The sequence below is a fragment of the Elephantulus edwardii genome, unplaced genomic scaffold, assembly GCF_000299155.1.
Source record: "Elephantulus edwardii isolate Elephantulus edwardi_28Jun2011 unplaced genomic scaffold, EleEdw1.0 scaffold00019, whole genome shotgun sequence".
Lineage (NCBI taxonomy): Eukaryota > Metazoa > Chordata > Mammalia > Macroscelidea > Macroscelididae > Elephantulus > Elephantulus edwardii.
Window position 1 is genome coordinate 9,204,940 of NW_006399769.1, and position 23,150 is coordinate 9,228,089.

The 23,150-nt window shown below is 38.5% G+C and overlaps 1 protein-coding gene and 1 pseudogene across 1 annotated transcript in view; both read right to left on the minus strand.

Annotated features, from left to right (window-relative positions):
* The window catches only part of MTA3 (metastasis associated 1 family, member 3), a 222,757-nt gene that overhangs the window by 73,187 nt on the left and 126,420 nt on the right, over window positions 1-23,150 (minus strand). Inside the window, exons 7-8 of the mRNA XM_006882383.1 lie at window positions 14,033-14,135; window positions 5,905-6,004 (exon numbers count right to left, since the gene is read on the minus strand). Coding sequence (XP_006882445.1) covers window positions 5,905-6,004; window positions 14,033-14,135 — 203 coding nt within the window. The remainder of the gene's footprint in view (window positions 1-5,904; window positions 6,005-14,032; window positions 14,136-23,150) is intronic.
* LOC102860852 lies at window positions 3,570-4,041 on the minus strand (annotated as a pseudogene).

A 23,150-nucleotide genomic window follows, 5' to 3' on the forward strand; every position in this document is an offset into this window, starting at 1 on the left:
TATATTGTATTTATAGCATTCATTCTATACTTGTCAGTATTGGCTTCCTGGTTCTGAAAGCTCAATTTTTCCCAGCATAAACTTCTGCCACTTATCTTCTCGGTTCTAATCCTATCATTCCTTGGAGACAAAGACAGATAAACTGACATACTTTGAGAATGTTGTTAAAAAGGATCAGTCATTGGAAAAGAAGATCATCCTTGTGAAGGTGAAAGGTCAGTGAAGGAAGGGAAGACCTCCAACCACAGGGGTGCTATGAGTCATAGTCAACTTGATAGCTCTTAACATTGTTATAGTCACCGGGTCAATTCAGCATGTTGTTATGTGACATTGAGTCAGAACCAACTCAGCTGACCATCCAGTGGGTTTTCAGAGGCTATAAAATGCATGGAAGATTGTCAATCTTTCTCCTAGGGAGCAAGCTGGTAGATTTGAACCATGCAATCCTGCATTGTATTGTGGATTTCAATGAGGTGGCTGAACAGTTATAAGATTATTGTTGGTGCAACCACTGTGCAAAATGGTGTGGTGCTTTCTCAAAAAGTTGCAAACAGAGATACCATTTGACCCAGCAATTCCACTACTGGGAATATACCCCAAAGAAACCATAACTGACATCCAAGCAGATATATGCACACCCATGTTTATCGCGGCTTTGTTCACAATAGCAAGGAGTTGGAAACAACCCAGGTGTCCATCAACAAACGAATGGATAGAGAAGCTGTGGTATATTCACACAATGGAATACTACGCTGCACTGAAAAAAACAAGGAACTCATGCAATATTATTCAAAATGGGTGACTCTGGAGGACATTATGCTGAGTGAATTATCTCAGTCATAAAAGGACAAATACTGCATGGTGCCACTGTTGCAAAACAGGACTGACATCGGGGTTGGGCGGAGACTGAGAAAGATGGGTTCAATAATGTATACTGCATTGAAACAGATGAGGGAGAAAACTGTTCAAAAGGGATATGTGATTAGGTATTTTTGTCATGACAGGTGTCTAGAGTGAAAGCTACATGGTGGAATGGACCTGGGGGAGGGTTTGTAAAACAATGAAAGAATTTTTGTTTTACTTTTATAAGAGGGTAGTGTACTAGGGGGGAGGGTTGAGAGGGGAGAAAACTGCAACAATGAATGAATGGAAATCCAAAGTCCCTGTAAATTTTTACTGAAATTAATAATAAATTTAAAAAAAATCAGTGTTTCATTACAAACTCAAGTATGTTTCAAAGGAAAGAACATGATAGATTTTCTGCATCTCAGAATAACTGAGTTCTCAACAGAAGAATAAGCTGAGATTTGGGAAAAAAGAGCAAAGGGTAACTAGGTCAGGTAAAAGGAACTGAATATGCAAAGGTCCTGTGGCAGAAAATAGGTCATGGAAGCAAAGTAAGGATAAATCAGCTGGAAGCAAATGGGCAGGGTGAGGGAGGGCAAGCTAACCTTCATAATCTTGTTGACTGCTGTAGGATCAGAATTTTACCTAGAAAGTTCTAGAAGCTACTAAAAGGGTATGATGGTAGTGTTGTCGGTGACATCACTTTGACCCCCACGCACAAGTGAACAAAGTGCTGGCTGGTCCTGACTGGTTTTGGATCAGACCTTTGTGACCCTAAAGGCTGATTTTCAGCAGGTCTATCCTTCTATGGAAGCTGTCAGTCCTGAAATCTGGTCAGCATCATACCAACAAGCAAGCCTTCACTGGTGGATGGGGATAGCTATACATGAGGTGCACTGGTAGAGAACTGAACCCAACCCACTACTGTCAACTGTGACTCCCAGTGAACCTCCTCTGGTTTCTATGGCTGTAAATCTTTACTGGTGGAGATTAACCATCCATCTTTCTCCTGAGGACTCAATCATCAACCTTACAGTTAGCAGTCCAATACACTGCACACTATACCACCAGGGTTCCATCTCCCACAGAGAATGTAAGAATTCTACCACTGAACCACCAATGCCTGAAAGACAATGAAAGGTGGGAAAGGACAAATTAGAGCTGCATTTTAAAAAGACAAGCTATAACACTGAAGATAAACAGTAGATAAAATTAGAGATGTTCCAGGATGTCATTTTCTCCCCGCTAAATCTAAGCAGCCTGACCTTTTGTGGAACCAGACTTAGCATCAGGAAACCTCAATTTCAAGTCCTGATTCTGTCACTGATCAAAACGTGACTTGTTATGCAAGTTGCTCCATTGTTCTGCACTTTAGGCTTTTCATCTGTAAAACAATCTCCTGGAGGATTTCTAAGGTCCCAAATAATAAAAATACCTCTTTTTCTCTGATTGTACTCCCCAAATATTTTAGTCCACAGAGATCAGGGGAAAAGAAAAGCCAGCATCTATGCATTTACTTATTTATAGAAATTGAGACTTTGCTACAACATTAATATTGTTGCTGAGTAATACTGAGTTGGAATTCAGTCATAGCTGACCCTCCGGTGGATTTTCTGAAGCAATAAATTACACAGAAGGAGACTTCCCATCTTTATACTATGGAATAGCTGGTGGATTAGAATTGTGGGCCTTTGGGTTGCAGTTCAAGTCCTTGCCACTAAGATACCAGGGTTTCCTTTGCTCCGGCAGTAGCACCCTAACAATGCCTGCCACCACTCCTCAGTGTTCAAGGGTACATCTCATTCTGGCCATCGCCATCGAGCAGGAAGTTAATAAACTAGAACCAGCATCAACTTCTTGATGTTGTGTATCAAGTTCGAACCAATACACAGCTCCAGTGGCTTTTGCAAGGCAGTTAACTACTCAGGAGAAGATCATTATTCTTCTCTACTGAAGCAGCTGGTGGATTCAAACTGTGTGCTTTGGGGATTACTGTGCAGCGTCTTGCCACTAGGTCACCAGAGATCCCTTACTAAACAATTCATGTCTTTTGTTGTTCAAAGGTATTTTGAAAATAAAAAATAAGTATTACTGTAAGCAAATCTTATAATGCAAGGTTTACATTTCAATGAAACATGTTAATTCTATGATGCCTCCATGGCTTCTCAATGAGAGAGAGAGACACACACACACACACACACACACACACACACACACACACACGAGGATGAAGGGGGAGGGGAAGGGGGAGAGAGAGCGCACTGCAAGTAGCTTAATTACCTGGTCCTAAAATACTATTGCTAATTTGACAAGCAGTATATATATTTGGGTAAACAGACAGTGGATTAGGAATTGAATGCCTATTTCGATCCTCACTGGAGAGGCTACAAAGGAATTCTGTAGGTTGGGCTGCCAGAGTCACTGGCAAAGCTGAGCAAGTGAAAGGTCCTCAGTTACATGTGGTCTAGCAACTTAATCAAGTGCTAAACTGATAAGATACAGATGTATAAACACTTAAAGATAAGTAAGAACTTGATTTTCCAAATTCAACTAAAATAAAATGTGAATCCATTTTCATTTAGTAGCACAAAACAATACAGAAGCCTTTCTCATACTGTAAAATAATTCCGAAACATTCTTATTATCAACTCTAATTATTTCTACTTTTTTTTTTTATGGTGAGAAAAATTTATTACATTTAGAATTAGCCCGCTGGACTCAGTTTAGATGATCCCAATTTTGTTGGCAACATCCAAAGCATCATAATCAGGAGCAAGTCGAACATAGGCCTTCTTCTCTCCATCAGGCCTAAATCAAAGTGTTGACCTTAGCCACATCAATGTCATAGAGCTTCTTTACAGCTTGTTTAATTTGGTGCTTATTGGCCTTGACATCCACAATGAACACAAGTGTGTTGTTATCTTCTATCTTCTTCATAGCTGACTCAGTGGTCAGGGGAAATTTGATGACGGCATAGTGGTCAAGCTTGTTTCTCCTGGGAGCGCTCTTCCGGGGGTATTTGAGCTGCAGTCGGAGTCTCAGCGTCTTAGGCCGCCGGAACATGGGTGACGTGCGGATCTTCTTTTTTTTTTGGCTGTGGACGCCCTTCAGGACTGCCTTCTTGGCCTTCAATGCCTTTGCTTTGGCTTCAGTTTTGGGAGGGGCAGGGGCTTCCTTCTTCGCTTTCGGCGCCATCTTCATAGAAAGGCTAATTACTTCTACTTATTTTTATAGCAATGTAACAAGATCTTCTATTTTTAAGACCACAGTAGGAGTTGTTAGACTGGTCAGCAAACAAGATTTAAAGGTGCAGATCCTGGCATCTTAAATAACAGAGGACATGGATTTCTTCCTGCTTTCATAACTTTTAAAAATGTTACTTTTATAGAACTGAAAATAATATAATCAGTATAGGAATAACATACAGAATAAGGGAAATCACAATTTTTTTTTAAAGGTAAGCATCTAAGAGAAGTTAATCCTACAGTAGTTAGATCAGAACACCAAGATATTAAAGTGTCACAATGGAGTAGATATTCAGTGCTGCCAAATTAAATACAGATAAAAATAAGGGTATCTCATTCCAAGTCATTTAAAAGAGAACAAAGCTAAAAAATGTGTATAAAAGGTAATCTACTGTTTCGATATCTATCTATCAGTGCAAAAGTTTTATTTCCATTTTGGGGGAAAAAATATTATCTAGCAGGGCAAAGAACACCTCAGTAGCAGTCAAGTACAGATTCAAATTCAGCCTCTGAAACCAAGCAGGCAAATGTGACAAACCACAATTTCCTAAACCTCTGAGCCAATTAAAAAATAGCAATTATAATGATAAATAAATTTCAAATATTTTTCAATTAACCACATTATTACACAAAACCTATGAGGGTAGTATATACCAAAGTACAAGTTCTAAAACATTATTGCAGGGGTATTACATATATAAAACCCAGTGACCTCTAAATCACTAACACTAAGGCAAACTAAACAGCAGAAATTAAAATGTTGGAGAGTGTGAATGCACCTTGGAAGAAACAAACATGTGAAAATAAACACATAACAAAACATTAAGTGAACTAACTCAGTCCCATTAGGACAAATATTGTATAATGCATTATTGTAGAACACATATGAGGATACAAGGGGGAGTTGGGGGGAGCAGAGGGGTGGGGATGGGGGTGGTTAATCATAGAGTTGCACAATTTGATGAGGGGAGGAAGGGGTCAGTAAAGGAAATGGGAAAGATCAGTGTGAAAAACAATGTATATTAACTTTGTAAGTAAACCAAAATAAAACAAAAATTTTATTTAGATTAAAAAAAAACATTAAAATTAACTGAGGTATATGCGCTGTGTTTTCTTCAAAATGTTTCTTTCACTAATACTCCTCACTGACAGAAACAAATACTGAATCTTTCAGTCTGTCCTTTTTCCAAAACAAATTCACTTGCTATCTCACACAGTCACCAGCAGTGGGAGGCAGAGAGTTACTGAAGCTGCCAACCAGCACTTTTCCCCCTTGTGGGCCCAACACTCTGGTGGGGTGCAATCCCAACAGCCTCCAGCACTCTGTATCCTTGTGTCCAAGGACATCCATCATCAATTGAGGGCTGACTCAACAGCAGCTAAGAACTTCCACTACATAAGTACATAGAGAATACAGGAGGGAAATACACAAAAGTGAGATCAAATGTGTCAAATGGTGAACTGTCTTCCCAAAATTAGTTTTGTTTTGTTTAAAACTATTTCACACTTGCCATGGAATATGCAATAGTCATTATTATCATTATTTATTTATTTATTCATTTATTGTTATTATTATTATTATTATTATTATTATTATTATTATTACTACAACTAACCAACACAAGAGGTGACTTAGGATAGAAGACAACTCAGTTAACCAAACCACCAAGCCAAATCAATGTAGTAGTCAGTGGGACCAATCTAGATAACCCTTATGTCTATACTGTTGCTGTACCATCTTTAATTACACAAGTAGCAGAAGGGAGAAAAAAAAATCCAAAAAAACCTCTTGACATTTCCAAAAGCATCTTACCAGGGTGATGTCTCGGGAAGCGGCAGCTGCACTCATATGCAGACTGGGCTGCCTCACAGAACTGCTGCAATCCAGGGCTCGAGCAAACGTCCCAACAGCACTAAATAAACCACAAAAGCAAGGAGGGAAGATTAAACCTCTGTTGTTGTTGTGTACCGACCTATAGCTGACCCTCTGGCGAGTTTTCGAGGCAGTTAGTTGCTGGGGATGAGACTGCCCACCCATCTCTCATGGAGCAGCTGGTGGCTTGAACTGCATGCCTTCAGGATTGCAGTGCAGCTTCTTGCCACTAGGCCACCAGAGCTCATAAGCCTGTTAGGAACATATAATTTTTTTTGAGGGGGTGAGAAACAAGCCCCAAAACCAATACATTTGGTTAGTCAATGAAAAATTGAACAAGTAAAGGAAAAAACATTTCTTGGATGCTTGAGAATCAAGTATCAAAATTATTTTCTGTAAGACTGAATAATTGAAAAGCCAACTGACCACAGCTCATTATGATGAAATTTTTAAAAAGGAACCTATTTTGTTTTATGGGTGATACTTTGGCACATGCATCTGTGTGTGATGTAAACAGACTCAGTGTGCAGAAGAGCAAACAATGGGCAAAATTACATAAATACCTTTGTGATAACTAAGCAAATGCCTTGGGAGAATGAGCTGCTGGGCTTAAGGGCATGGGATCATAGCGTGGGCGATCAGGTTAAGTCTTCAAAAACAATGATCTAAGTACTACGTTGGGAAGTTGTGACTGAGTTCTTCAAAGCTTTTGAGCAGCCATCTAAGGTGCTGTTGGTCTGTTCCCATCCAGAACAAAGAGTGACAAAAATCAGAGACTGTTACTACAGAGGACCAAGGCACCATAAGCTGAGGCCAGAACTAGAAGGTGCCCAGCAACCTGCTCTGAAAGGGCAGGAGAAAAAAATGGAACAAAACTCAACAACTGTAAAACACCGGGTTGTGGGCCCAAGTCACTCTTCAAGCCCAGAACTGAAATCACTACTTCGACTCAATTTCCAGCTAAACAATAGATCTGAAGGTAATTAATAACACCAGGCAACCACACAAAATCAAAAGGGCAGGTGTAAAACTCAGTAGGCTGAAGATAGGAAAGAAGAATTAATGGGAAGGGAAAACCCAGAGAAGGGGCAGGAGTGCTGTTATAGTGTAAGATTGTAGTAATTGTCCTGAAACAAGGCATTGGGGGTAGGGGGGAAGGCAGAGATAAAAAAGGGCAAAATCTATTATAAGTTACCAAAGTGTAAATTTAGATTTCAATTCTTCTCAGAAAGGATATGGTCCATAAGCTTCAGTTTGACTATTTATTACTGCAAAAGAAGTTCAGAGCACTTTTACAGCCCAGACTGTGAAATCCCAGGACCATTTATTCCTTGCCATGTGATATTAACTATAGAAACTTATTATGAGGATTCAGCACATACTAGACTTCTGGTACAATCCCATTTAAAACAAAACAATTATCACAGCACTAATTGCCATTTAAAGATTTATACACAACACTAATTTTCATTTAATGAATTAGATAGCCTTCTGTTGAGTTTAGCATTTTAACGTAAGGCATGAAGCACAAAGTAAGGACAAGATTGGCTGCTTGCTGCCTGTGTCTTAGACAAGCAAGCTGAGGGAGAGATTTACTACATTTTAACTAAAACATAACATGTTGTGTACTGTAGAGTCAGAGCCAACCCATAGCTGACCCTCCAGTGAGTTTTCAGAGGCAGTTAATTGCATGGGAGATTACCTATCCTCACCCACAGAGCAGCTGGTGACCTCTAACTTCATGCCTTTGAGACTGCAACACAACTTTTGGGTACTAGGCCACCAGAACTCCCTTCCAAACATAATATACATACAGAAAACTGCAAAATACATAGCTACTTAATCATCATAAACTGAATATACCAATATCACAATTGTTGCTAATGTTCTGCCGAGTCCCCTGTGATTCACAGTGACCCTACATGCAGCAGCTCTGAAGCCTGCCCTTTCCTGAGCCAGTCTCACTGACTCCAACGCACCTATCCCCATTGCCCTAGTTATTCTATCAATCCAGCTCATCCAGAGTCTTCCTCTCCTGCACTATCCTGCCACCCTTCCGAGCATGATGCCCCTTCTCCAAAGGACAGGATCCTCCTGGCCACGTGCCCAAAGTATGTGAGACAGAGCTTCAAAATCCTAGCCTCCAAGGAGAAACTTGGTTTCACCCTCTCCAAGATAGAACTATTTGTTTTCTTGGATCCTCCTGGCCACATGCCCAAAGTATGTGAGACAGAGCTTCAAAATCCTAGCCTCCAAGGAGAAACTTGGTTTCACCCTCTCCAAGATAGAACTATTTGTTTTCTTGGCAGTCCATGGTATATATGCTCAAGACTCTTCTCCAGCTCCACAACTCAAAGGCATCATCAATTCTTCTGTCATTCTAAGTCATTCTCCTGCTCTCTGATGCATAGCAAGTAATTATGAAGACCATGGCCTGGTCTCACAATAATCAAGTAAAAAACCAAAGTGGACAGTGCCCCAGAAAACTTCTTTTCCCTCCCAATCACTTCACTCTGTCTTCCCAAAAGGAACTACCTTCTTGGATAGTGGTCCATTTTTAGTAATTCTAAAATTTAAACACTGAGACTCACACAACTCATACTTATTTTTTGTATGTTTTCTTTTGCTCATCTTGTACTTCTGAGAGTTCCACAGTGCTGGCTGTTCCCTGCATTCCTTTATTTCCTTTGCTATGAAGTAATCCTTTGTATTCTTCCCCATCCACCACTCACACCATTAATGTACTGCCCCTCTGTGGTTGAGGGACATGTGCGTTGTCTCCAGTTTGGAACTCTTTATGAAGAGTGCCACTAATGCCATTTCTAGACATATCTTCTAGTGCACAGGTGCATGTATTTCTGCTAGGCATATATTTAGAAGTGAAATGGAAGGATATATGTGTTAGATGATAGCCAACAGTTTTCTAAAGCAGAGCTTCATGTTACACTCTCACCATCAGGGTCAGAGAGTGCTGGCTACTCCCCATCTTCACCAGTGCTTGTCACTGTCAGACTTCTCAATTTTAACCATGCTGGTAAGCATGCACCAGGATCTGACTGGATCCTTAACTTGAATTTAGAAGATCTTTTTAAAAGGAAAAAGGTATCAAGTATATCTCCTGTGTACTTCTAACACTTGGCTTCAAAGATAATGAAGCCATGGCCTTTGATAGAAGAGGAAAGAAAATGCAGAACAAATTTGAAAGTCCTAATATTTACTAAATAATCTACAATCCAGGTGACCTGTCTGGACATTTCTACTCTTGATGCTTCTGTCTCTCCTACCCTGCTAACAGGCTGTTTCTCAATAATGTGGCTCATTTCTTCATCCAATCACACAATGGTCAAGTGACTAGCTTGGTGCTCGAAATGCACAGCCACCAGTATACCTGTACTTCTGTGACTTTATGTAACAGCCCTGGCTGAAGGTGAATAGAGCCTACTCTTGCCTTTGGATGATGAAAAACAAAATCATAAAGAATATAAATATCAATGTATCCACCATCCAGATTTAATCCTGTCATGCTAAAAATCGCAAACCCACTATCACTGAGTCAATTCCAACTAGAGTGACCTTACAGGGGAAGTCAGACCAGCTAGGCTGAAAGCACAGAGCCTCATCCTATCCTCTAAAGTGGCTAGTGGGCCTGAACTGTAGGCCTGTGGTCAGCCGCTATACGCTACAACCAGTCTGTTTCCAGGGCTCTCTTGTCACGTTAGGCTTGAATTTTTAAAAGCTTAACATGTCATGTGCTCCTGCCCCTGCCTCTCCTTATCCCCAGGAGCTCGCCCTGGCAGCGCCAGACCTACCACTTTCACACACTAATTTCCCCCACATTTTTATACTACTACTACAACTACTACATGTATCTATTAAGAAAATAATGTTAAAGACACTGGAAAAATTTCCATACTGTATGTATATACAGGGTTATCTGAGAGCTTTCTCCTGCTAGATTATCGGTTTAATTCATTCATCTTCATTGTCATATACAGTTCATAATATGAATATATCACAATGAGCATGTCAACTTCTTCCTGATATAGTTTTAGATTTTTCCACTATTACAAAGTTTTAACAATCTCATTTCTGTTTTGTAACAATTTTCTATATGAATATCTTTATTTCAAAATTAAAATTCACTGTCTCTGGTGAAAGTTAACATAGCAAACCAGGTTCCTATTTAACAACGGGGCTATCTGTTTAATGGCAGTGGTCACTACTTGTTTAGCTGGATTAATACTATTTGTTTAATGACATTGATCACACTTTTTATAATGTGGCAACTTCATCAGTTCCATTCTGCTTATTCTATTTCCAGTAATCGAGTGTCTCTGCCTCTCTGCCATCTGGGACTCAACACGGTCATGATTCTCAGAGTAAGTTAACTGTCGTGCGAGTTATAACTTCTAAATTCAATGATGTTGATGAGACAGGATTAAAAGTGGTTCTAGGAAGAAGTGATCAAGCTTATCTAATAAAAGGGAAGGCTCCTCAGGGGTGTGGTCAGCTTTGAATATGTATCTGGAATCCATGACAAAAGCTAGAGAGCTTTCCATTCAATAGCCATCTGGCTGGCTGGCTCATGACTTGAACAAGTGGCTGTCTTTGAGCCTTCTGTCCTATGACAACCTGCAGACTTACCAGCCTCTAAAACCAGCAGTCTCCAACATCAGCTGCCTGAGGCCCTGCCTCTCTGCTAATGACTTGGGCTCAAAGTCTCCCAAGATGCTGCTCTCTGGAGTTCTGACTTCTACAACATGGATGAATTTGCTGTTGCTGTTATACACCATCCAGTCAGAACCAACCGCTAACTGACCCACTAGCAGGTTTCCAGAGGCAGTTAATCATATAGGAGGAGAATGACCCTTTTTAACCTGTGGAGCAGTTGATGGATTCAAGTCACATACCTCTGTGTTGGCAGAGCAACTCCTAACCACTAAGCCACCAGAACTCCCTCAGATGAATTTAGAGGACATTATAGAGAGTTAAACAAGTAACAAAAGGACAAATATAAGGCCACTATTACAAGCTAAAAAGGGTTTATACAGAGAAAGAATAAATTTTGCCAGATATCTAAGAATGGTAAAGGAAGGAAAGAGAAGGTAAAAATGTCTAATTAAATAAAATAGACATATTAAGATGAGTGAAGAGAAAAGCAGCCGATCATTAGGAATGATCAGAACAACAGTAAAAAACAAAGATTGTCAACAAACGTGAATACTACACATATCAAATTCTTTGATAACTAACATACTCATACCCAGGCAGAGAGGCAAGGTAGGTACAGACACAGTCAGGTAAGAAGGGTCACACCATGGCCTCACACAAATGTGGCAGAGAAGTCTGTACTCATAGTAGCACACACTGAGGGAGAGAGAGACAGAGCAGAGCCAATAGGGACAGTGCTCTGTAAGCGTCTTAACATCCTGTTGGTTCTGGGCCCCTGGGATAACAGTGTCATCATAGTCAAGTGGCTTAACACAGCCCATAAAGAGAACGTTCAACACCCTATTTTAAAAGTAGTGAAAAGGGCCTTAAAAGCTTGCAAGTAAGGGAGCTCTGATGGCATAGTGGCAAGAAGCTGCACTGCAATCCCAGAGGCAAGTGGTTTGAATCCACCAGATGCTCTGCTAAAGAAAGAGGGACAATCTCCTCCTGTACCAGTCAGATCTGATTTGATGGTACACACACAAAAAAATAATAATAATTTAAAAAAAAATTTTTTTTAAAAAAGCTTGCATCTATCATATATGACAGCTATCAGTCTCTCCTTGTCTGATAAAATGAAAAGAAAAGCTGTATGGGAAAAATGAGTCCAATGGACCATCAGAACATGCAAGTCTCAACTTTTGCGCCACTGAGAGGAGAACCAAGTGGTGCCTGGTGACTGCTGACTACTTTAAAAGTGATCACAGAGAATAAAATAGATGAATGGAATCTTCTAAGAATTAAATTGCTATGCACATCCAAAAACTTCTCCAGCAGGGTAAAAAGGAAAGCCACAGACAGGGAAAAAAATATTTGGTATTGACATATGTGATAAGGGACTTATATCTAGAATTTATAGAATACTCCAGCACCTCAACAAAATAAACAACCCACATGCAAAATGAGCACAGGGTATGACACTTCACCAAAGGACATTCAGATAGCAAACAAACACATGAAGAAATGTTCAAAATCCCTAGCCCTAAGAAAGATGCAAACCAAAACATCTCATCCCAGTAACAATAGCAAAGTTCAAAAGAGCAGGAAACAACAAATGCTGGCAAAGTTGTGGAGAAATTAGAACCCTTATTCACTGTGGGAATACAAAATGGTGCGACCACTATGGAAGGCAGCATGGTGCTTTCTCAAAAGCTGGAAATGGAAATAGAAATTCCATTTGATCCAGCAATTGCACTACTGGGAATATACCATTAAAGAAACCAGAACTGCCACCCAAAGAGATACATTCATACTCATGTTTATTTCTGCGTTGTTCACAAGAGCAAAGAGAGGGAAGCAACCCAAGTGCCCATCAACAAACAAATAGATAGAAAAGCCGTGGTATACAATGGAATACTATGTAGCACTGAAAAACAAGGTTGGACGCAGAGGAATGAGGATATGCAGGAAGAGTGGGAGGTTAATTTGGTGGGGGGGAGGGTTAGGGAAATGTAAAGATTTTTTGTTCCTGAAAACAATGTATTCGAATTTTGTAAATAAACTAGTAGAAAATAAAATAAAAAAAAATTTAAAAAAACAACAAACTCATATATTATACAAAATGTGTGACCCTGGAGGAGATGTTGCTGAGTGAAATATCTCAGTCACAAAAGGAAAAATACTGCATAATACCACTGTTATAAAACAGGACTGGCATGGGTGATGGGAGAAACTAAGAGGGGATAAATAATGAATACTACAATTAAATAGATGAGGGAAAGAACTGTCTAAAAGGAATACATGATTAGGTATTATTTGAATAATAAGTTCAGAATAAGAGTTGCACAGCAAAGTAGACTAGGGAATGGGTAGAGGGAGGAAATTGTGCAACAATGAAGGAATCTTTTTTTAAAAAGATGAACTGGGGGGGGCGGAGGGAGGAAAATATGCAACAATGAATGAATGGAAATCCAAGCTTTCTGAAAACTCTCATTAAAATATTAATTTTTTTTTTTTAAGTGATCACAGCAGATCCTGGATAGAATGTGGAGGAGGTGTAGAAACAGAACAAGAATCCAAACACAAAAAAGCTTGAATTTCTGTGATTCCGGGTATTTACTTTGTACTTTATATTTTTCTGTAACACTAATATTTTATAAGGAACACCTGTCATTTTCTTAATGAGTAAATTAATATATTTGTTTTCATTATTTTTTTTTACAAGAGAAAGTACTCAAACCCACCCCATAGCCATTGAGCCAGTTCAAACTCAGAGACACTGAAGGTCAGAGTAACAGTGCCCCCATAGGGTATCCAAGGCTGAAAGTCTTTAGGGAAGCAGGGATGTCACATCCTTCTGCATTGAAGCAGATGATGGTTTTAAACCACCAACCTTTTGATTACAGGTAAACCACTATATCACATAATAAACAGATAATGAGTCATATTCTTCAGGGTAATATTTTTGAGTGAAAGTTTACAAATCATACTGGATTTCACTCAATCATTTACACACATTTTATTTCATAATAGTAAATGTAATTAAAACGTCTCATCAAGCTCATATATATATATATTTTAGGCTTTCTTGTATAACTAAAACAGAGAATAAAATAGCTGAAGGGCAACTATAGTAGCCAAGTGGTAAGGAGCTATACTGCCAACCTAAAGGCACGCAGTTCGAATCCATCAGATGTTCCACAGGAGAAAGGTGTACTATTTCCTCCCATGTGATTTATTTTCTCTGAAAACTTATTAGAGGGTCAGCAATGGGCTTTTTTCAACATAACAGTACATAACAAAAACACCAATAAGGTCAGCGTAAGAAAATAAAAATATTTTTTTATAAAAAGGAGAGGAGTTATGTGTATGTGTGTATATTATTTGTTTGTTTTTAATTCAACAGTGTTATACTCACCGTGCTACAACTAAAAACTGGTCAATCTGTCGATCTGTAAGTGGGCTATTTGGATCCCAAACTTTAACTTCCAGTTTGGACTGTTCCCTGTCATCTGATTCTCCTGTAAAAGAACAAAGGAAATGGAGTCTTGTTACTTACAAGATATACTGTCACAAACTATGGTAACTATGCTCATTTAAAACACACAGATGTACAACATTTATAACACAAACACCAATATCACAAGGCAAGCATGTATATTTTCACTTAGTCCCCTGAGTACCCAAATGTATAATGTGTCTGCCTGTCTGCCTGTCTGCCTGCCTATCTATCTATCTATCTATCTATCTATCTATCTATCTATCTATCTATCTATCTATCATCTATCTATCTATCATCTATCTATTAATTCTCAGGATGAACAAGAAAGCAATATATATTAGTGTTAATTCTCATGATGAATAAGAAAGCAATTCTGCCAATTGACCTAGGATAAAATTAATGTGTAAATAACAATGACAGCATGCAAAGGAATAGGTGTTCAAAGAAACATACAGGTAAGGCTATTTTAATCCAAGAATTACAAAAGTCATTGTAAGCTGTAAAGGAATGACACCATGAATGAGGTGGTGTTTCTACTGAGACCTAAAAGCAATGAATGAACTGGCAGGGAAGGGGTCCTGAAGAACACAAACCAAACCATGGGACATTAAAAGGTGTGAGAAAGAAAAGAAGCTCATTTTGTCTGTAATACATTAAGGAAAATGGCAGGAGCTAGAAGCCAGTTACTAAAGTTTGTGTAGGCTCAACCCAATAGATATTATTTAAAAATAATCAGGAGTCCTTGTTTTTTTCAGTAGCAAAGTGAAAAGACCAGAAACATATTTCAAATCATCTATTTAATAATAGTGTATAGTTTGTTCTACAGAAATGCCGAATTGAAGACAGAGACATGTCAGCAAAGTCTTACACGATTTTGAGTTGGAAAGAACAGATAACAATATAAGAATGGCCAATAAGAGAGCAAAGAGAAGGTTTTGGCATGGGGCTGATACAGTGGATTTTGGGGTACAGATTTCAAGTCTTGAGCGTTTACGGAAAATGGTAGAATTAAAAGAAAGAATACATAGGGAGAATGATTGGAAACCCTAAGTCTCTGTAAACGTTCATTAAAATTAAGTGAAAAAAAAAAAAGAAAGAAAGAAAGATTACAGTGGAAAATGAAGCCTTAAGAGAATGAGGGTGTTTAGGGTTTTCTCATAAGAAGATATGGCCATGAAGAGTACATGCCAAGAGAAAGGCTGGGACTGGAAAATAGGCTTGGGAATCAATGGAAATTTGATTTACAAGCTGTGAATTAGATTTTCTACTAGATTAGAACTCCTGGATGAAAGAAGTTGAGTTTGCCTTTTTTGGTTTTGACACAGCATCCCTAGCATCAGGCAGAATGCCCAGCACAAAGTCACATCACACACTGAAGCTAAACATACCTGGTGACCGACAAATGCAAAGGGTGGGCCTCCAATATCCTCAATCCCAATACCAATGTCCCCAATTTAGAAAAGAGTTGAGCAGAACCAGCCACCGGACCTATAGTTCCCTAAGGCAATCAATACTTGTCATGATATTTGCCCATCAAACCTCTGTTCAAAAGCAGGTAACCAGAGAGCCAATTCCCACCCTATCCTGAAGAAGCACAGAAATGAGATTAACTGGCAGAAAATGAAAAGATTTCATGTTCCTTGTCTTTATTTATAATTACATCATGCTGAGTCAAGGTATTCAAAACTGGGTTCATTTTTTTAAAGTCATTAGGAACCAAAAGTTGCAAATTACAATTAACTTGAGAACACAAAATGACACAATTATCTTACAAATATTGTTGCTTTTTGCTGTGTTGTTAACCAGCTCATAGGAATTCCAACTTTTACGGAGTTTGGACTACTTTATCTTTCTCCTCATCTCTATCTTAGCATCTTAACAGCTTGGAAGTGTCCAAAGCTGACAGTTCTAATGCACCAACAGCCTGAAACTGAATCCAAGTCTCTAATCTTCAAGGAACAAATTCTGCCACTAAACCATCACTGCCACCACATAATGCCAACAGATCTAAAAAGACAGCTTCTAAAAGATGTTATTGTTAGGTGTCATTGAGTCAACTCATGGGGACCCTGTAAACAATGGACCTTGGCCTGGCCTGTGCCATCCTTGCAATCCCCATTACTACAGCCATTGTGTCAACCTATCTTGTTGAAGGTCTTCTATTTCACTGATCCTAGATAATTCTAAGTATGTCTTTCTGCAAGGATTGGAGTCTCCTGACAGCATGTTCAAAGTATGTGAGATCAAGTTTCACCCTTAAGGAGCACCCAGGCTGATCAAGACTATCTGAGTTGGTTTTTTGGGGAATAATGGTATATTTAATATTCTTTGCCAAAACTATCATTCAAGGGCATGTATTACTTTTTATCTTTCTTATTCATTGTTCAATATTTCCAAGAATATGAAGCAACTGAACAACACCAGAGCTTAGAGAGGGAGCATTTTAGTCTTCTAAGTGAAAACTTTACTCTTAAGCATTTAAAGAGGTCTGGGATAGAAGAACGACTCAATGCAACATGTATTTTGATTTCTTGATCACTGCTGCCATGGTGCTGATTGTGGATACAAGTAAAACAAAGGTGCTGACAACTTCAATCTCTTTTCCATCTATCATGAGTCGTAAATTTTTGTTTTCACGGTGTTGAGCTATAATCCATACTGAAGGCTGTAGTCTATGATGTTCTTCACTAAGTGCTTCAAATGATTTTTACTTTTTGTAAGCAATGTTGTGTCATCTGTATAATGTATGCTGTCAATGAGTCTTCCTCCAATCCTGATTTTATCTTCTGCTTTATGTCATCCAGCTTCTCAAATGATCTGCTCAGCATGTAGACTAAATAGATATGGAGGTTGGACATAACCCTGACACACCTTTCCTAATTTTAAACCATGCAGTGTCCCCTTGCTCTGTTCAAATAAATCTATCTTGGTTTATGTACAGGTTTCACATAAGCACAATTTAATAATCTGGAATTTCTACTCTTTCTAATGTTTTCCACATTATTATGTACACAATCAAATGTCTTTGCATAGGCAATAAAACGTAAGTAAATATCATTCTGTTATACTCTGCTTTTAGTCAAGATTTTAAAGACCATAATAAAAATAAACCAACACAATCTACATTTTAAACAGCACAAGAGTTATTTAACATTGAGCTGCTATCCCCACATAAAACAGACTTTAATGGTAATTCTGACCCTTATTTCTCTAGGTCAAAGTGGTTAAAACTCATTTCGATTCTAGCACTGGTAGGGTAGCCTACTGGCAAGAAGCTGCTGCACTGCAATCCTGATGGCAAGCAGTTGAAATCCATCAGCTGTTCTGTGGGAGGGTAATCTCCTCCCGTGGTATTAACTACCTGTGAAAACACACCAGAGAGTCAGCTATGGGTCAGTTCTGGCTCGACGGTACACAACAACAATCACTACCTATAGTCTCAGGATGAGCTGAATCCACTCAACAGCACATAACAATAAAATCACTAAATCCTTGCTCTGACGGTAGGTCCTGCTGTAGAATTTCCAATTTTATATTCTTAAACTCTCATAATCTATTTGTCCCTGAACGCTTGAATAGGTTTCACATAAATCAATACAATTTTACTCTATACCTTTATCACTTCTCTAATCGACTATGACCTAATTCTATGTAATGCAACCATCACTACAGTGGTGAATTCATTGCCACCAATTCAGAATTGACTCATAGCTAGCCTGCCAGTGAGTTTTCAGAGGCTGTAAACTGCATGGGAAGAAATTATCCATCTTTCTCTGGTGGAGTCGCTGGTGGATTCAAAGCTCCAAAAAGATGTAGACTAGCTCCCCTTCTGTACCAGTTAGTGACATTGATTTTGTTCTGGGAGTTGTGTAACCAGCTATTCCCTGCAGTGAAAAAGACCATACTAACCCTAACTCTCAAAGATACACCCCTCTGAAATCTCTAAGCATGGTACTCAAATCTAAACTCACTGATCTTGTTATATGCCAACAATCTGATCACTCACCGTGACCTTATGAACAACAGACTGGAACCCCTCCCTCTCCTGCACCATCCTCATGATTTCCACCATACTCAAGCCTGTTGTTACACTCACTATGCCAATCCATCTCCTTGCAGATCCCCCTCTCTTCCTCTGACCCTCCATCTTCCCTAGCATGTCTGTTTCCAAGGACTCTTGACCAGCATGTGGGATGAAGTTTCATCATCCTTGCTTCAAAGGAGTACCTTGGTTGCATTTTTTTCTAACTTGTGGAATTTTTCATTTGGTTGATTGTTTATTTTGTGTTGGGCTTTTTTGTTGTTGGGTTTTTGTTTCTTTTAGTCCAGTAACACAATTTAAGGATATTGATTCTTCTTCTGTCATACTTATTCAAAGCCCAATTCAATATTAAATAACTTGCTTTATACAGTCCAACTTTCAGACACATATGAAAATAACAAAGCTTAGATCAGGCACACGCTCAACTTTAAGGTGATTTCCCTTACTTTTAAGCTCCTTCAAGAAGAGATCTTTGACAGCATATTTTCCCCAGTGCAGCATGTTTTTTGTTTGTTTGTTTGTTTTCATTTTACTGCTGCTACTTATTGGAGTGGAGGGACCAGTTACTTAATTAGTAGGCTGTGGTGGCACTGTAAGCAGTAAATGTAGTAACTAACAAGGAATGTTCATGCCGTGCTCAATACAAGTATGATTTCATTTCATCATCACAACACAATAAGCCATTCTCTTCAAAGAATAAGATATGGAAACTTACAAGGGCTAAGTAATTTTACCAAGGTTATTCAAAGAAAAGATAGTACCAAGTTTTCTACAATCCGCTGAATTCAAATTCATCTCAATGAAATAATTTAACGTTACTAAAAATATTGTTTAACAGTTAAAAAAGAAAAATAATGTACAAATAAATTTCCTTTAAATTCTAATGTTACAACACAGATAATAATTCAAAGTGTCCCAAATATGAAACCTTTTAAATATGGGGGGGGTGAAATCTCTAGGTGATTTATTCAATGAAAAAAATATAAAAGAAATTGTGATCTTCATTTAAAAACTATACTCTGATCTTTCTGGATTTCTCAAATTTAATAGGCTATGAGCAAATATAATTTAAAAAATTCCAAAGTCACGTAAAGATTTATTTAATAGGAAGACAAATGATGCAATGATGTCTCAGAATCCAACAATATATGTTCACAAAGACAGGTTCGTAACATATTGTGGCACAGTCCACCTACCTGAGTATTAATTCAAGTTCTGCATCCCATTCAGTGCAAACTAGAATCTAGTTACAGGTTGGAAAGTTACCAACCAAGGTTATTAAAAGGGTTAGTAAGCACAGGCTGCAGTAAGTCTTAAGTAATCTATTCTAGGATATGATGATTTTTGGGAAGTGTGTGTGGTTTCCATGGGTGCTTCAAGTATGGACCTTATACTGATGGGTCTTTCTGTCCCCTCTTAAGAAAATAATTAGAAAAAAGAAAAAAGGAGTCCCTTGTTCATCTAACTGGTTGCCTTAGCAGAGTGAAAAGAAACTTCTTTGATACATACAATTATATGCTAAAATAAGCACTCAAAATGAATTAGTTATTTATAGTTCAAAGAAATGGTATTTTCCTCTAAAAACCAGAACCATGGTACTATTGTTTTGTTAAATTCTTGCTCAACAACTCAAAAAATTAGACAGGAATCTTGAAGGGCAGTTAATTTATGGTAATGGATGAAAAACTCTGACAAATATCCCAAGAATGGTTGGTCACACAACTCACTGAACAAAATCAACTTCACGTGAGGGGAGCTCTAGTGATGTGGTCCAGAGGGAGCTGGGTTTTTTATCCGAAGTTTACACCTCTCTGAAGATTCAAATCCACTAGCTGCTCCACAGGATAAAAATGGGCAACCTCTTCCTGTGCAATCTAAAGCCTGTGAAAACCCACTGGGGAGTTAGCTGTGAGTTGGTTCTGACTCCTCAGCAATATGTGACTTTCAATGGTACACAGAAAAAACGGCAGCATTGCTATTATGCTTTAGTGTGGATATTCTTGTGAACAACAATAGGATTATACTACCATACAAAGGAAGTCTGGTGGCCTGCTGGTACGGAGCTGTGTGCTAGCAACTTAAAAACATGCCGTTTGAATTCATCAACTTTTCTGCAGATTAAAAATGGGCAAACTTCTCTTATAAGATTTATTGCCTCTGAAAACCCACTGTAGGATCAGCTATGAGTTACTTCCAACTGAAAGCACGTTAACAACAAAAAATATAAAAGCAACTTAATAAGAAATATGAAAACAAATGCATAAAAGTATATGAAAATAATATTTTAAAAGGAGTGCACCTGGGAGGGGTAAATGCTTAACATACTCATCTGATAACCAAAATGTTGTTAACTGAAGTTCGTCCAGGGTTACCTTGGGGGGAAAAAATCTACTTCTGAAAAAGAAACCACTAAAGCTCCTATGAAAAGCATAGTTTTCTACGCTGCTACTGATAAGTCCGATTTAAATAACAACAACCCTACGTGCAATGAAGTAAACACTGTCCAATCCTTGCCATCGTTACAGTCACTGCCACACCTGCACCCATGGATGCATCCAATGTAACAACTCCTCTCTGTGAAGCCCCCCACCCTTCTCTAAGCCTCCACTTTGCCAAGCATGATGTCTTTCTCCAACAGGACTGAGCCCTTCTAAAAACATGCCCAAAGCATGTGAGACAAAGTCTCAAAGAGGGTTCTGGCTGCACTTCTTATGAGGTAGATTTGTTTTTTCTTTCGGCAATCCATCAATTCATTCTTCCTCATTCACTGTATCCCTTTCACAGTCATATGAACAACTGCAAAGATCATGGCTTGTGTCAGGTGCACGTTATTCCTCAAAGTTAAATCTATGTTTTTGAACACCTTAAAGAAGTAATTCTTTAGCCACAGATTTGCCTACTGTAATGTTCTAGACAGGGGAAAGCATGCAGAGAGTGCTAGTCAGACAACGCATAAGAAATTGCACTGTTAAACCAAAGGTCACACCTCTCTAGTGGTTTGAATCCAACAGTGGCAGCTCTGGAAAAAGACAGGCAATCTCTCGCGTGTGATTTACAGATTTGGAAAACCCGCAGGAGGGTCTATGAGTTGGTTTTAAGTCAATGGCAGAGTGAGTAACCACAGACACTGATGTGGATCTAAATAAAATGAAATCTGACAACTTCAAACTTCTCTTTGTTTATCATGATGATGTTTATTGGTCTAGATTTGAGGATTTCTGTTTTCTTTATGTTGAACTGTAATTCACACTGAAGGTTGCAGTCTTTTATCTTCATCATTAAGAACTTCAAACTATTTTCACTTTCAGCAGATAAGGTTATGTCATCTGCATAATGCAAGTTATTAACGAGCCTTCCTCTAATTCTAATGTTTTGCTCTTCTTTAGCTCAGCTTCTCAAACTGCTTCCCTCAGCACACAGATTTTAAAAGCAGGGTAAAAGGATATATCTTGGATTTTAAAGCTTTGTTCTGCATGAATGACTGTCTTGATCTAAACACAGATTCCAAGTAAGTATGGTTAAGTGTTCTGGAATTACCATTCTCCCCAATTTTATCCATAATTAGTTATGATACACAAGCAAAAAGCACTTCCATAGTGAACAAAACACAGGCAATCATCATTCTGATATTCACTGCTTTTAATCAACATTCATAAGACTGCAGCAGTGATATCCATCCTGATATTATCATTAATCTGAATCAAACTGAATTTTTTTCCTAGCAGTTCCCAGTTGATAATACTACTGAAAGTGTTTCCCAATGATTTTCAGCAAAATTTTACTAGTATGTGGTCTTAATTATATTTAACAATAATAATGTCCAACCTGGTTTGCCTTCTGTGGGATCACTTTACTCTGGAATGGACACAAAATTGACCTCTTTCACTCAGCTGTCCAGGTAACTGTCTTACAAATTTTTGCACTGATGAGTAAGTACATTTCCATAATTTTAGAGCACTGAAATATAGCACCAGCCTATAGATTGATTTGTGGGTCTACACAGGCCTGCAAAGCAAGAGAGCTGAGCACCCTCAGGCAGGAAGCTCCTGGGTAGAGGAGGGTGCCTCCAGACACTAGTTGTTTGTATAGCTGTTTGTTGTTATGAACAAAAGCTCTAAACTTGCCCTACCTTGAACCAGTCTCACTGTCTCCTAACACAGCTGCCCTCATTGCCTAATGTACATGGCTACAAAGTTGTAAAATTTGTCTTTATATGACCAGTGGCGCAAACTGTGAGCAGGGACAACTAACTGAGATGAGATTGAGTTGGAAACTGTCCTGATTTAAAGAACTGCATCTTGAGTTGCAAACTATTATTTCCAAGTTGATGCTGATCTAGACTTGTAACTTCTTAATTCTCAGATAAATCCCTTACTTGTGAATATATTCTCAAGAGTTCTCTGTGGCTATTGCAACAAACTATAATCCCAGCAGAGATAAAGAAAGGATGATGGGAGGAATGGCTTGTGTCATATTTGGTAAAAAATCCTGGAGAGTCTGGCCTCAAAGGGAACCAGACTTTTGGTTGATGCTGCTGATAATCATCCTTCTGCTTTAGGAAGTTAAGAGGACTTCACAGATCACTTTTCTTAAGTTTCAAATTGCTTTATTTGAAAAGCACTGTTAGAATAAACAATTCCACATTACTTGCTACAGTCTAAACTGTACTGTGATTCCTAACATCCAAATTATAAATCCATCTGGGAATGGACTGTCTTTATTATGATTATGAGGTCAGATTCTACGATGCGTGTTATCTAGAGTCACTCTTTTCTGAGATAAAGAAATTGCACAGGGCAGGAAGCTCACAAAACTTGAGGAAAAGGATGACAGATCCCAGGCTGCAGGAGTAGACAGATGAGCACCTTCCTATAAAAACACCATTTTACATTTCCTATCTGGTATTAAAAGGTTGGAAACTGCAATCTAAGTTGCAACCTATTCTCTTCTCATTAGAGCAAAGAAGAGTAATGAAAGTAAAGATGCATATGT